Raw genomic sequence first — 16,534 nt, 5'->3', positions numbered from 1 at the left:
ACACAGGGGGCTGCCTGCTCAGGTTTACCTGTCAGTTTTTCAGGCGAACCTGATTGGACCCTCCAGTCTCCCCTATGGAGCGTTAAATGTCCGCTGAACCCGCCGCCATCCGATCCTGTCTGCAAAAAACAGATAGATGGTGGTCCTATTTTCCATCTGTCCGGCGGATCAGATGGCATTGGATGGAAACAGACAGGCGGTCTGTTTCCATCAAATTTCCCCAAAGACGAGAGCGGGACTGTGTCCGCTGTACACAACGGAGCTGACATGGACCTGTAATCTGCCTGCTCAGTTTTGATCCCCTGCTGAGCAAGCAGAATCCGCTACACAGAGGCACCTATGGCTACCTAATGGCTTAATTTGTTCATTAGGGATATCAGAAAGGATGCGTTATGTTATCTGGATTACTTTTTAAGTCAGGCAAAGGTCTGAGGATGGCATTGGGTTGTGACTATAAGTGGATCTCTTCTGCAGACACCAATATATGTGAAATCACAATGTATATGTTTTGATATACAAAATGCTGCCCACCACAAAAATGTCTGCTGTGGAATCATAACTCTCCAGTGCATTTCCTTACTCTAAGGTGATGAGTATGAAGAAAAACTTCAGCTAGAAGAACAGAAGAAAGCAGCTGAGGAAAAATATAGGTACAAGCGGAGGCAAATCAAGGAGCTACAGGAAGATATGCAGGTAAGGAACTATAAGCGGACAACAGGGTTGGCAGGAAAATAGAATGAAGTAATAGAAAACAATGTAGAAATTTACACCAGCATACAAAATGTTAAAGTAAATTCTATGAAATATAACTAAGTAGGAAAATACAAAACATTCAAGAGCAGCGGCTCTCTCCACTTTCTCCCTCCAATAGCTCCCGCTGCTGTCAATTACAGCCAGTGAGGATGGAGCGGAGGGAAGGGCTGAACCACGTTCTGTCTGCCAGGAGCGACAGCAGGGGATCTGAGAAGAGGAGGATGGGGGCTTGCTCTGTGCAAAACCATTGCACAGAGCAGGTAAGTGTGACTTGTTTGTTATGTTTTAAAAATGGGTTTACAATCACTTTAATATAGCTTAAAGTGGTTGTAAACCTCAGTCATGAAATCTGAGCAAAGCACATATATCTGTAGTGTTTACTTATCTCTCCCCAAAAGCTCTAAGTGTTGTTTCTGTTTGGTGCTTCATTCCTCTATTATCAGCACTTCTGAGAAGTTTTCCGACACATGAGATAAAATATAAAGTATGGATGGATCACCAATCACTTCATGTACCGAATTCCATATGTTGTAACAAAAACAGGAAAATATTTGGGACTTTTAAGGTGCTATTACATCACAAGACACTGGATACAGTAAAAATCTGCCATTTATTTGAAACATCATTAAAAAATGTATTATAGTATATATCAACAAATAGACAAAAAAATATATACACATTAAAAAGTCATCTCATATAATTCCTGTTTGGCATGCTTGGCAGAATTCCGACATGTTTTGCTCATTTGGGCTTCCTCAGGGCATGTGTCTATAAGCTGTGCATCATGCCATTACCCTGGTGCTCAATACACTACTTCAAGAGAATACTTGAAAGTAAGTTTACTATCGTCCAGCCTAATATTGGAGTTCAGTGGGATCACAGGAAACACCTAAGGACCATTTGCATCACTGAAGCAGTAGATGCTGTCACCATTTTTTGCTTTGACAGCAAGACTTCGGCTGGTTCTGGGAGGTCGTGTGTGAGATCAACCACACTTGGGGCTGGAGCATTCTAGGACATACTAATTTTGCCATAGAGTCCTACATGGTGCATATATACTCAGAACTGCCTTAATTCTTCATGGCATCGAATCAACTAGGTATTGGAAACATTCCTCAGAGCTTTTGTTCCATAGTGACATGATAGCATCATGCAGTTACTGCAGATTTGTCAGCTGCACATCCATGATGCAACTCTTCCATTCCACCACATCCCAAGGGTGTGCTTTTGGATTGGGATCTGGTGACTGTGGAGGCCGTTGGAGTACAGTGACCCTTATTGTCATGTTCAAGAAACCAGTGGTGAGATTATTTGAGCTTTGTGACATGGTGCATTATGCTGCTGGAAGGGGCCACCAGAAGAAGATGGGTAAACTGTAGTCCTAAAGGGATGGACATGGGCAGCAACAATACCCAGGTATTGTGTGGCGTATAAATAATGCTCAGGGGGCCCGAAGTGTGCCAAGAAAATTTCCCCCACACAATTACACCACCACCAGCCTAAACCATTGATACAAGGCAGAATAGATCCATGCTTTCAGGTTGTTTACACCAAATTTTGACCCTACCATCTAAATGTAGCAGCTGAAATCAAGAATCATTAGACCAGGCAATGTTTTTTCAGTCTTCTATTGTCCAGTTTTGGTGAGCCTGTGCGAACTGTACCCTCACTTTCCTGTTAGCTGACAGGAGTGGCCCCTGATGTGGTCTTCTGTCACGGTAGCCCATCTGCTTCAAGGTTCGATGTGTTGTGCATTCAGAGATGGTATTCTGCATAACTTGGCTGTAATGAGTGGTTATTTGAGTTACTGTTGCCTTTCTATCATCTTGAACTAGTCTGCCCATTTTCCTCTGACCTCAACAAGGCATTTTGCTCCATACAATTGCCACTCACTACATATTCTCTTTATTTTATTTCAGACCATTCTCTGTAAACCCTAGAGATGGTTGTGCATGAAAATCCAAGTAGATCAGCAGTTTTTGAAATACTCAGACCATTCCATCTGGCATCAACAACCATGACACGATCAAAGTCACTTAAATCCCCTTTCTTCCCCATTCTGATGCGGTTTGAACTTCAGTGAGTTGTCATCATCACGTCTAGATGCCTAAATTCATTGAGTTGCTGCCATACGATTGGCTGATTAGCAATTTGTGTTACCAAGCAATTAAACAGGTGTACCTAATAAAGTGGCCAGTGAGTGTATGTGGGCCTTGGTCTAGTATGTAATGATTTTTTATTTTATTGATGTTTATCTGATGCGCAAATAAGATGGTGCTGTCACCAGGGGGTTAATCTTATGCTACTGGCTAGTTAAACATTTATTGTGCACTTTATGCTTTAGTCTTTTTTTTTTTTTTGGATGTAGTTTAAACTTCCCAGGGCAGGCGTGTTTTTTTTCGGGTAGTTATCGGCCTATACAGCCAGCGAAAACGGAATTTATTAAACTTCAAAATTATGATGTTTGAGCATTTTTCATTAGAGGATTATATCCAACTGTACAGATGTCACTGATGAAATGTCTTCTCCGTGCTAAAAGACAAACCATGCTTTGAAAACTATGAAAACACTGTCTATATGATCTCTAAAGGCAGCGTTACTTTATTCCAGATTATGAAAAACACTTTTGATAGCATGATGAAAGAGGAATCTTCGTACCAGGAGAAGGTGAATGAAATGCTTCCCAGCATCACACAGCTTAACAAAGAGACTGACGATCAAAAGATCAAGTTGGAGAGAGTCACGAAACAGGTTAATGTCTGCAGTTGTGCACTGGAAACATGTTTTATGCTCTGTACAAAGTATAGCTGTTATGTCTTATAAGGAGCTTTATTGTTTCAAGTGATTTTATGTTCACAAAAGCACAAAGCTGTGTTTCTTCACCTTCCATGTTCACAGCAGTGAGGCTGTATGGGTTTCATACCTTTATCTTTCCAAGAAAAATGTACAAAATCACCGAGCAGCGGGATCACTCTATGAAGTCATCAGTGGCTGTTATTGAAACATCTGATACCATTTCTATTTTATAACACAAAGTAAATGATTCACTTTTTATTTTTTTTTTCCAAGATGGAGAACCAACTCGTGTTAAGCTGGCCACACAGGGTACAATCTGATTGTACAATATCTTTTCCATTTACCAACAATGATGATATTTTATTTTTATAGGTAGGCTTTCCCGCTAGCTGACATTTTTTAAATCGGATTGGAGTAGGTATGGCCATTTTTTAAACCAAGTTGCTACATGCACACTAATGTTTTTCATAAGCTCAAAAAAGGATATTTTTTTCTCCCAGCTTCTAGTAGCATTTTAGCAGTACATGCGTATTTTTAAGCGCCTAGAAGTTGTTATTAGCATATATTTTTTTTTTGCTTTTAGTAGCTGAATAGTGTTATCCTTTCTGTCCATGCACACTATGTTAGGCTATTAGCATTTTTTGAGCTTCAGCTTCTAGGACCAGGAAAAATAATTGTTTTTATAGAGTTTCTTAGAGCGTTTTTTTTTTACAGCAGAAAAATATGCTAAGCCTAAACGCTAATTTTTTTTTTTCTTTAGCTTTTTCCTTCATGTACTGCAAAAACGCCAATAAAATGCTAATGCTCCTAAGAGTACTTTCACACTGGGGCCACCTGTGCCTTAGAGGTAAAGCGCCGCTCTTTTTAGTAGTGCTTTTTACCCCAAAGGGGATCAAAAAAACTGTATACAACGCTCTCAAACAATGCTGATTGCAGGACTTTTTTGTTTTTTAGGTCCCGCAAGCGCATCGCCCAAGTGTGAAAGCACTAAGGCTTTCACATTTCAGCGACATGGGAGGCATTTTTTAGGCGCTATTTTGAGTGATAAAAAAAACTGTGTGAAAGGGCTCTAAAGCTACTAAAATGCTACTAGGTTATAGTGTGCATGGAATCAAAGGATAAAAAAAATAAAAGGTAAAAAAAAAAAACTGTTAGTAGCATTTTAGCTACAGGGATGTAGTCCCAAGGGAGGGGACGAGCACGCTGACTAACCCCCAGCCAGATTGGCTCGGATGATGGTGGAAAGCTTACTGAGGAGAAACAGGAAGTGAGAAATTCACACAAAGAAAAAAAAAAACATTTAGAAGGAAAAGATACACGAGCCCACAATGCACTAGCTTAAAGGAACCTATTTAGAAAATAAAAAACAAACCTTTACAACCCCTTTAAGGACTATAGGCACAGAATGCCAATAATTGAGATTGGAGAACCTTCTGATGCATTCTACTAGGTTACTGACATACATATAACTGTAGTTTGGTTGTGTATGTACCCCAACACTATATTGCTGTCTGTATGAAAGTGAAAAAAGTATTTTACTTTTCATATGCTCAGCAACTTCAATGGCTAACATAGCTGCACAGAGTGCAAGCCTTCGAATGGTATGTGCTAGTTTTGGGGTCAGCTCGGCCTTAGACCCCTTTCACACCGAGGCAGTTTTCAAGCATTTTAGCGCTAGAAATAGCCTCTAAAAAGCACCTGAAAACTGCCTCCCATTTGGTGCAATGAGTGCTTTCACACCCAGGCGGTGCCTGTTGAGGACGTTAGGAAAAGTCCTGCAAGCAGCATCTTTGGGTTGGCTTGGGAGCGCTATAAATAGCCCATCCCAAAACGCCCCTGCCCATTGAAATAAATAGGCAGCGCTTCCAAAGCGCCTTAAAAACTATTTGAAAGCGCTGCAAAATGGGAGTTTTCCTCTTTTTTTTAAGTTGTCACGTGACCTCATTAAATCCACACCGCTAGCACCCGAAAAGAGCTTTGAGTTCCTACAGAGGCATATGGCACATATTGACAATAATATTCCAGATACCTTTTCTCTTTCAAAGTGTATTGTTGTTTAACCCCTTAGGCCCTTTGAGTGGGTTTCATTGCCCAGGAGGGCATTGGCTTTCACAGCAGTCACATAATCAGAAGCCCGTCTTGCTGACTCCCAATCGGAAGCCTTGACTGAGAACTGTCGGTGATAGCTTGGTCAGTGTGCTGGGAGTGCCCTGCAGCATCTTGCTGCAGTGTTGTGGCTGGATGTTGTGCAAAAGACAATCTTACATTGCTGAAATGGATAAAAAAGAAAAATTGGATCTCCAACTTTTTTCTGGTCACAGGTTGGATAGGCCTTCCTAATATCAATTAGGACAGAAGGCTATCTGAAGTTGCCCAATTCCTTTTTTAGTTTGAGTATATCGTATGAAACTGAGATGAAAAGTGACAAAACAAAATTTGTAAACAGTAGATTTTAAAGCAGGATAAGAGCTAAGTATCTTAACTAAGCTTTTTATCAAACATTTATTAACTTGCAATATTTGCTCACAGTGCTCCAAACTGGTGAAAGAAATTCGTTTGGCCAAAAAAAGCAAAGGAGAAACCGATCATGAAAAAGATATTACTGTACGCGATCTGCGAGAATTCAACAGATCTGTCAACAAGATGCTGGCTCAAGCAATGGAGCAAAATCCTGAGCTGGCAGTGCCACTGCAGATGTACTTTCAACAGGTTTGTACGTTTTGTAAAACATCTGACCTAGCAGGGTTACACCTATACCATCTGAATCAATTGGCAGTTAAATGTCTGTATGTCGCTTTTCTTCATTTGCAGATCCGCCATAGGGCACAGGATTCTAATCTGAGTGCACAGAATTTCTCTAGTGACAGCGGCAGAATGCATTCTTAGAAGTGGGACTATATGGTCATAGGGTGATCCAGCTGGCCAGAGGCATATCTGTTGCTCCCCTAAACATGTGTGATGGATAACTTGCTCAAAGTTTACCAGTGCTTATGTTAGAGCAATAGCGAGGTCCTCTAACCATATAGTATATACAAAATTATTATCAGTATTTTTCGCTTTATAAGACGCACCTAGGTTTTAGAGGAGGAAAACAAGAAGAAAAAAAAAGTATTCTGAACCAAATGGTGTACTAAAATATTTACCTGTGCCATAAAATAAAGCCTGAAACTGACCTGTGTCTGGTGAGGATGTCATCACATGGAGTGCAGCTCAAGCCAGCGCTGCACTCCATTCGGCCTGCTCTGTCTTCTGTCTGACAGGCTCAGAAAGACAGGATCACCCGGCGCTCGTGGGAGACGGCTGTCCAGTACTCTAACATGGTGGAGGCGGGTGGTCCTGGTCAGTATTCGCTCCATAAGAAAAAAAGTGCATCTTATGGAAGGAAAAATACAGTATATCAAATTCCATATGTTGTTGCACTTTTATAAATGTAAAACGCACCTATTAAGAAAAAAAAATATGTTGCAAAAGCCAAGCGAAACCAATTTTTATAGTTAAAATTCATCTCAGCAACAAACACATCAGTGTAACATAATACAAACACAAAATATAAATTGCAAGAAAGTCCAGTTGAAGAAAAGAAAGAAGTCAGTAGGCTGGATTCACAACTAAGCTAATTTTCAGGATATTTCAGGTGTTTTTATGTTATTGTTTTTGTGCACATAAGCAAACGTATTTCAGGTGCCTAATGGTGTATTCAGGCCGGGTGGATTCCATGGAGAATTTTTGGGTCCAAATGCAGGCATTTAAGTTGCTGAAATCCAAAATGGGGTAGCTTCCCTCTTTAGGTTTAGGAACTGTAAAATGGAAAATTGTATTGTTTCGGGTCTGGGCTTGGAGTGTGAGCCTGTGAAGTAACAAAAATAGGATTTTTGTACTCATCGTAAAATCCATTTCTCTGAATTCATGGACGGACACAGCAGCATCTTGACATATGGGTATTATCCTCCTGTTAGGAGATTGACTAGGCAGAAAAAAAACAGCATGTTAAGTACAGTACAGTACCGCCCAGGGGGCGGCCCACCTGGGTACATCCCCTTCTCCCTTCATCTTGCAGCTCAGTTCGTAGAAAAGCAGTACAAACAAAGAAAGAGGGGTGGGTGCTGTGTCCGTCCATGAACTCAGAGAAATTGATTTTACGGTGAGTACAAAAATCCTATTTTCTCTTCCATTCATGGACGGACACAGCAGCATCTTAACATATGGGACGTCCCCAAGCAGTGTCAAAAAAACGAGGGGAGGGAAAAAACACAGCAGTAAACAAACTTCACCCCAAACAAACCAGAGCTCCTCAATGGAGGAGTTGCAACCTCAAACAGCCGCCTGCAGAACCTTGAGGCTGAAGGAAGCATCCAAAGATGCACTCACATCAACCTTGTAAAACTTTGAGTAAGTGTAGACTGACGAGCAGGTCGCTGCCTTACACACCTGAGAAACAGACGCTTGATGGCGGAAAGCCCAAGAGGCACCAATTTCCCTGGTCGAATGCGCCCTAGCCGGGAAGGGATCTGAAACACGTTCGGGTGTAGCGGCCACTCTCCTTGGTCCAGCGTTTGGCGACTTAGGTAGTCCGTCTGCCAGTTCTGTACGCCCGGAATGTATGCGGCCGATAGAGCTGGCACGGTCCGTTCTGCCCACCTGAGGATGTGAGCAACCTCCGCTGCTGCAGCCGAGCTTCTTGTGCCCCCCTGATGATTGACATATGCCACAGCCGTGGCGTTGTCCAACTGGACGGCCTTGTAGCCTTAGAGACCACTTGGAGAGGCACAGCCTGATCGTTTGGAGTTCCAGGACATTGATCGGCAGGTGGGATTCTTCCTGAGTCCAGCGCCCCTGGGCCGACTGAACTTCCCACACTCCCCCCCCCCCAGTCAGTGAGGCTGGCGTCCATTGTGACCACCATCCAGTGACACGGAAGGAACAAATTCCCTGCCCGAAGAACCGGAGACGTCAGCCACCACACTAGGGAGGACCTGACCAGGCGGCTCACCCGGATTTGACAATCCAGAGACGAGGGGCACTTGTCCCAATGTGACAGAATTTCTTTTTGTAACACTCGAGTGTGAAATTGAGCATACAGCACCACCTCGAAGGAGGCCACCGCATGCAAAAACGTAGCGACGACCATTTTTTGGTCATCAACCGCTGAACCGCAGCCCGCAGCATTTGTAGTTTCTCTATGGGAAGAAAAACTCTCGCCTCCGAGGAATCCAGGACTAGCCCCAGGTATTCTAGGCGTTGAGACGGTACTAACACCGACTTCTGAACATTTAGCACCCAACCGAATTCCCAGGTCTGGCAGGTGATCTTCCTCTAATTCTGAGCTTGAAGAGGCTCTCAGAAGAAGGTTGTCCAGGTAGCCCACAATAGCGATTCCACGCTGTCGCAGCAGGGCCAGAATCGGGGCGAGCACCTTGGTAAAAACCCTCGGTGCCGAATGGAAGGGCCACAAATTGAAAGTGGTCTTCCCCGACCACAAAGCACAGAAATCTCTGATGCTTGGAGCATATGGGGATATGCAAGTATGTGTCCTTGATATCCAAGGATGCCAGGAAATCCCCCGGATGGAACCGTTGCACTCTGACAGAGCAGTTGACTTGAGATCAAGGATTGGATTGTAAAACCCCTGAAACCGGTCCTGTAATGGAACAGAAACAATCACCCCCCTCACCAGCAGATCCTGAACTGCCCCAAACAGAGCTTCCCGCCGACCCGGGAAGCTGGAGGTTGGAGGGAAAAAATCTGTTCGGTGGGCAAGAGAGAAACTCTACCTTGTACCCCGAGGAAACTACTTTCGCAAACCCACCGGTCGGAAAGGAGCGACGTCCACCGACCCGCGAATTCGGCCCCCCACCCGAGTGACGGGCAGGGGCAGACCTTCATGCGGACGCAGATTTGTCCTCAGGCTTGTGGAACCAGGGGCGCTTCTGCCCTTCGTAGACATCTTAGCGGCTTGGGCGCGATTACCTGCAGCACCGGGTAGGCGAAAAAATGCTTGTGGGCGGTAAAAGAGGGCCCCTGCCTACGGCAAGGCTCTTTACCCTTACTGAATTGTGGGAGTAGTGCTCTTACCTCCCGTGGCATCTTTAATAATGTCATCCAGAGAGGCCCCAAAAAGCCTTTCACCCTTAAAGGGCAAGGCCGTCTTAGAAGACTGGTCCGCGGACCAACACTTCAGACAGATCAGGCGGCGCAACACCACCGCATAGACCAAGGCTCTAGAGAGCAAGGGAAGCGTATCCAGGGCTGACTCACAGACAAATTTAAGGCCCTGTACCAACTGGTCGGCAAGCGCCACACAGTTCGGAGGAGCCTGATGCACCTCCAACCCCTGACGCAACATCTTAGCCCATTCAGTAAGTGTCTGAGACACTAGAGCTCCGGCCACGACCGGTCGCACCAATGACCCCACCACCGTGAACATGGAGCGGGCCACTGCCTCAGCCCTCCTATCTGCGGGGTCCTTGAAGGCGGGAGCCCCTTCCACAGGTTACATGGTCGCCCTGTTCAGTCTGGACACAGGGGGGGTCCACTGAGGGGGGAGAAGTCAATTTTTTCAGGAATGTCTCCTCAAAGGAATAACGGGCCGCTAAACATTTTGGGGCAGAAAAAAACTTTTGCGGCCGATCCCATTCCTTGTACAAAATCTTTTCCAGATAAGGAACACAAGGAAACACCTTAGCAGTGCGAGTCGGCTTACAGAATCCAAAAGGGACCGACATCTCTGATATCACCGCGGTGCGGGATACTCTGAAAATAATGGATACGGCGGAGACAAGTGCTCCTAACAGCGCCTTATCATGCGCCCACCCTGATACAGAGTCATTGTCACTGCTAGAGCGGTCGAGGTCAGCATCCTCTGACACATTGGAACCAGGGCCAGGAGCAGTAGCTGGGCCCGATTCCGCGTCAGAGGCATCCCCGAGAGGGGGCGCTTTTTACCCCCTTTTTGTCCATGCGCCGCTTCCACCCTGGCAACAAAGGCCTCCAGGACCGCCGCCATAGCGTCCACAGAAATCGCAGGTGCACGAATTGACAATTCAGGCATGTCTGGGGAAGAAGCGTCCGGTTCCGACGCCATGCTGACCCACCCCTTGACACCCCAGGGGATGTAAGGCAAGACACACAGACCACCCTCCTGGCTGCCGCAGAGAGACAGGGGACCCCCCACCCTGACCAGGTACCGTACAGCTGCGTCCACCTCCTAGAATGCTCCCCAGTGCCGTCCCTCAGGAAGTGTGCTGGAGCCGTTCGCGCCAATATTCTGGCCACTAGAGGCAAATACATCACCCAAAATGGCCGCCGACCTACCGCTCTGTAAACAGAGCATGCAAGCTACAAGAAAATGGCCGCCAACACATGTAAATGGCGGCCGCGAGTGCAGTACAGACACAGAAAAACACAGCAGCGAACTCCTAGGACCCCCCAAGGCAGTCCCCCCCACATATACGGCAATAAAAAAAGTACCCCCGAAGAGCGGACCCGCCACACAGCCCCCAGCCTAGGATGGAGCCCCCCAGGTGGACCCCCATACCGCAGCTGTCCCAGCTACCCAGAACCTAGGAAGAAAGGGAGAGAGGAAAAGCAGCATGGCTGTCGGCCCGGAACACTGTGACACGAATATATAGCCCAGTCATATGTGTGCCCTGGAGCATATAGCTCACCGGCCCTGGAGCAACGGGGGCATGTCGTGGACGACCCAGCGCGTAGCTAAAAAGGCCGGCACATGCTCGATGTCCAAACTGGTGGGACTACAAGGATCGAGCCTGTCACCCAGTCGGCAGTTGATTGTAGATCTCAGGATAAAAAAAAAGTAAAATAAAATAAAAACAATTAAAAATCCCCAGGTCACATGGATCCACAGGGAGCCATGTCATTCTCCTGTGCTAGGCAGAAAAAAACCGAGCTGCAAGATGCAGGGAGAAGGGGATGGGCGGCACTGTACTGTGTGATGTGTTTTAACACTTAACATGCTGTTTTGTCTGCCTAGTCAATCTCCTAACAGGAGGATAATACCCATATGTCAAGATGCTGCTGTGTCCGTCCATGAACGGAAGAGAAAACCATTTTTTTTGAGCGTCTGTGAGGAATTGGCATTCAAAGACTTTAACCTTGTGTTATCTGAAGAGGGCTCCTCTTGCTTCCTGTGGCATCCTAAATGATGGCATCCAAGGCAGATCCGAAAGGTTTTTGAAAGCACCCGACATGAGACCCAAGGTCCAAAAGTCACTTCTAGGTTAGCCCAGCGGGGTCCAAGTACAGCACTCCAAGGCCAACGGGATAGGTGCCATGTAGAGATCAGCTTAAAGGATCACTAAAGGAATTTTTTTTTTTTTTAGCTAAATAGCTTCCTTTACCTTACTGCAGTCCTGGTTTCATATTCTCATTGTTCGTTTTTGCTTTGAAGTTGCTGTAATTCTGCTGTGATCTCCACACTTCCTGCTTGTCTGGCTCCTTATCATCAATTCACGACTCGACTACGCAAACTCCCTCTACTTAGGACTACCAAAATACCAGATGGCACGTCTACAAGTCGTCCAGAACACGGCAGCCAGACTGGTAACAGGTAAAAAGCCGTGGGAATCAGTCTCCCCAGTCTTGAGGTCCCTCCACTGGCTGTCCGTACAGGACCGGGTGACATTCAAGACGCTCTGCCTCACCCACAAATGTACACAGGGAATAGCTCCTCAATACTTAAGCGAGAAAATAAAACCGTACGTCACCAAGCGCATGCTCCGATCAACCAACCAAAACCTTCTCCAAATTCCTAAATCCCGCTACAAATCGAAAGGAGAACGAAGATTCTCGGTCCAAGGACCACGGCTCTGGAATGCTCTACCCACGACCATCCGCTTGGAAGAAAACCATCGGGCATTCAGGAAAAAGCTAAAGACCCACCTCTTCTGAAAGATCTGTACAACTCTGGATGCCAAGCGCCTTGAGGCGATTAAGTTCGCATTTGCTGCGCTATACAAGTTACTCACTTATGAAAAATCTCATGGCAGCTTTTCACTGTGGTCCAAGCTGTGTGTCTAAAACTCCTCAGAACCAATCAGATTCATTTTAAAAACAAAACACTGCCCTGGATTTGTTTGTTTTTGTTCTGTGGGTCTCTTTACTTCACAGAAACATGAAACCAGTTTAAAAACTAAAGTGAAACTGCAGGTACATTATACGATTGAATTTAATCTATTTTTAAAAGGAATCAGTTAACTTTTATGTCTCTATACCCTGTAAATAGTCATTTCAGCAAAAAATGTTTTTTTCCTTTAGTGACCCTTTAAGCAGTGATGTAGCGGTCTTAAAAAAATAATCTAACATAAAAGCTAGTACAGTAGGAAAGAAAACTGAAGTTTTCTGGGAGTAAAAGGGGTTATCCTAGACTGGCCTATATTTTTTTTTTTTGTTTCATATGGCCTATATTTTTTTGGTTTGCCATTGTCCAATTCTCCTGTAGTTGACAGTATAAGACTTCCTATGTTCCTCGATAGATTAGAAAAAAAAATGTATTTCAGAAAGATCAGCAAAAGGTAGCCGACATGTTTATTTTCATGACAGGTTTTTTTCAGTGTGTACGTCTCTCAGCTAAGCACTGTTGAATCATTTAAGTCAGCCATACATGGATCAAATCTTGGTCATTTCAGGAGGGACTAGATTCAAACCAGGTATAGGGCAAGACTGGTTGTACTACTATAGTCAATCAAAGTCTGATTCTTGGCATGTGATCACTGCCTGCGGTTATAGCCGTTAGCAGTAAGGCTCATGCGTAAAATCCCATTCCAGTGCCGGTGTGATGGCTGTTATGCTGACCCAAAAAACAATATATCTACCTGTATATCGCTCATATTTTTAGTACCTTACTGAGTTTAATCAACATGAAATATTTGTTTCAGTTTGGTTTAGAAATTCCATCTTCCTCAACTCCTGGAAGCTCACGTTCAGGTTCTTCCCGAAGTTCCATTGCATCTGTACGGTAAGGAAAGCAAACCTTTTGATTTATTTTTTCTATTAAGTAGGATGTGTTAAGGTCTGAACAAAACCAAAATTCTAAATAGCTTTAATTTTTTTAAGGTACTATACCACTGATGTCCAGCTCTTTATGTACGGCACAGCTTTGAGCTAGAATCAAATGTAGTCTATACAGGTGGCAAGGACCTTGGGATCAACATTCGAGAACGTATGGATTTTAGTGTGCCTGTTTATGAAGTGTGCACATAATAGTAACTGGACAGATGCCACACAAAACAAAGCAAATTTGCAGAGCAAAAATGTTAGGAACATAAAAAAATTGTACATTTAGATGCCAAAAAAACAAACAAACACACAACACCAGTCTGTAGCCATTCGTATAGAATGCGTCCTCTTGCTGAAACCTGGATTGTGCTTAAAAAAGAAATCCCACACATCTCAGGAAACCATTATCTGCCTGCAATAAGAGCTGCAGTTAGAGAACTACAAATAATAGACATTCTGATCATAAATGGCAAAAAAAAAAAAAAACATTTGCATGCATTTAAGGTTTAGGTATTGGCAATAGAGTAACATAATAAATAGAACATTAAACTCACTGGAATCAATAATTAGACGTTTTCACCTAAGATTCACACAACCTTCACACCATTTTTTTTTTAGTTGAAACCAATTGTAAAAAGGTGTGAATCTTGCATGTAAACATTTTTAAATGGACCCCATCATGGGCTGTATGTGCGCACACACTAAGATGCTTACTGGCCATCTCTTTCTTGCCAATACTAGGCTTATGTATGGTCCACCACTAGGTTTTTCAAGGGTACATGGGCTATACCAACTACCCTGTAGAAGAAAGATGCTTTATTTACCCATTTCTCAGGGTACTCTGGTCCGCTCACTTGATTGTCTCCCAGAAGCCAGCTTCAGGCGAGAGAAGGGACAGCTGATAACATATTCCCCATAGTAAGCCTATGGGTGACGTCACCACCCAGCCATTCCATCTGTTTGTGCTCTTCTCCTCTCGACAGAAGCTGGCCACTAGCACAGAAGCGCTCTGAAAATAGGCAATTCTATACCTCTTCCTTTTATAGGGTAGTTATTTTAGGCATTAAAATGTGGGTGGAAGCAGTTTGAAGTATAGTAAGCTCTAGCTTGCACTTCTAGTTTAAGTATCTGTAATAACATTTTAACAATGTGCTGAAAATATACACAACTGAATATAATTTTTCAGTTGTATGGCTCTAGTGCCTGGAGGTTTTACAGTGTGCTACCAATGTTGCGTACTGTCTAATAATCAGTGTGGTGGTAAAGTAACTTTATGCTATTCCAATGTTGGGTCTGCACTCTTTTAAATCATATTTCTTTATTTATAGTTCAAGTTCTTCTAGAATATCAACCAGCTCAGGCCCCTCCTCACGTGTTAAAGTGGTTGAGCTTGGGATACCTATGGCGTCTCCTCCTTCAAGTGCATCATCTGCTCGCAGCTACAAGTCATCCAGCAGGGGGAGCACTCACAGAAGCCAGAAATAGTAATTAAACAATACAAAAATTTGGTGCAACTGTGTTGTTTTGTAATGGTAGCAGGGATCAATAAATATTCAGCACCTTTTTTCAGTTTCTTTTTGCTCTTTGTATTATTATGGAATATTAAAATAACAGTAATTAGTAAGTTAACAAAGGCTTTGGTTTAGGGAAGGGTAAGCTAACACCGCCAGGTAAAATTAAGGTTGCGATTGTGTATACATAAAATATACCACTCCTTCGTATTGGCTAACAATGGGATAGCTGGTCTCACTAGCCATCAGAAAGACATGCACCCCCCCCCCCCCCCCTTCCTTTATAGTGATTCTCATTATTCAGACTGCAGGAAAACACTGAAAATTAAACTAAGTCGATTGCATCTGAAGATGCCCTCCACCCCTTACCGGAGACGTCTGTAGCAGCGGAGGCGATAAGATCCGTCTTCCTGCTTGGTATGGAGACAAATGAGGCGGAAAATGCCCCCCCCCCCCCATTTCATTGCAGGGGGGGGGGGGGCGGCAGAAGCAGCATCAAAATGTCACTTCCGCCCATAGCTCTGAAATGGCCATTTATTCTTATTTTTTTTAAATGGGGGGGAAAAAAAAAAAAAAAAAAGTATAAATTTTTTTTATTGCATTTTAGTGTAAATATGAGATCGGAGGTCTTTTTGACCCCAGATCTCATGTTTAAGGAGGTCCTGTCATGGTTTTTTTCTATTACAAGGGATGTTTACATTCCTTGTAATAGGAATAAAGGCGACACATTTTTTTATTTATTTTTTAAAGTTGTGCATGGCTTCTGACAGCATCAGTCAGATGTCTGAAAATGGCTTGCTAAATCTTCCCGGAGGTATTTAATATACAGTAATACAGCTTACTAATCCTTAAATGTGGTGGCTGCATTATTTGTCCCCCCCCCCCTTTATTTCACCTGGTGATCCAGCCAGCAACACCCTTCCTGTCTTAGGGTGTCTGCATCCTGAATGATGTAGTAAAGCAGACACCTTTGGACAGCAGTATCGTCACTCAGAGGGGGAAGAGTAGTGTTAGATGGATTTGACTACCAAATAGAAGCTGGGTTCCAACTAACACTTTATAAGCAGTTACAGCAGTTTTTTTTCTAAAGGCTAAAAAAATAAATATGTGAACTACTGAAAGCACCACCATTAGTGTTAGTTACTTCTACTTTGTCTGGACAGCTTTGTGGTGAAAAGGAGCACCAGTTGATGATAAAAGGGGGGAAAAAAAAAAGCCTAAAAAAAAATTATACACCACTACTGCAGCCACCATACACAAGAAATGGTAACCTGCAATTAATCATTTTCTTTTTAAAGTGGTTTTAAACCTAGTTACTGACCACTTTTACGTACTGATAAGGTTTACCTGTAGGTACTGGAAATATTTTCTAAACCTACACGGTTTAGGAGATATTTACCATATACACTTGCACTGGCATCATCGGGGCCTGCGCACTGAAGAAAGGGCACCATTTCTAA

General features: G+C 43.8%; 1 protein-coding gene across 2 annotated transcripts in view; it reads left to right on the top strand.

The window, feature by feature from the left end:
- The window catches only part of CCDC39 (coiled-coil domain containing 39), a 62,722-nt gene extending 47,587 nt beyond the window's left edge, over window positions 1–15,135 (top strand). The window contains exons 16-21 of one of the 2 annotated variants that reach the window (XR_005748639.1): window positions 587–693; window positions 3,364–3,504; window positions 6,079–6,258; window positions 13,443–13,522; window positions 13,621–13,726; window positions 14,892–14,978. Coding sequence is in view for 1 of the 2 variants with exons in the window: in XM_040349433.1 (XP_040205367.1) it covers window positions 587–693; window positions 3,364–3,504; window positions 6,079–6,258; window positions 13,443–13,522; window positions 14,892–15,048 (665 nt within the window). In the remaining variant the exon portion in view is untranslated. Of the gene's footprint in view, window positions 1–586; window positions 694–3,363; window positions 3,505–6,078; window positions 6,259–13,442; window positions 13,523–13,620; window positions 13,727–14,891 lie in introns of both variants that reach the window. The other variant, XM_040349433.1, reaches the window with a different exon arrangement.
- The last annotated feature ends 1,399 nt before the right edge of the window (window positions 15,136–16,534 follow it).

The sequence above is a fragment of the Rana temporaria genome, chromosome 4 (assembly GCF_905171775.1).
Source record: "Rana temporaria chromosome 4, aRanTem1.1, whole genome shotgun sequence".
NCBI lineage: Eukaryota > Metazoa > Chordata > Amphibia > Anura > Ranidae > Rana > Rana temporaria.
Note: the sequence above shows the minus strand (reverse complement) of the source record. Positions and strands in the feature narration are given on the sequence as shown.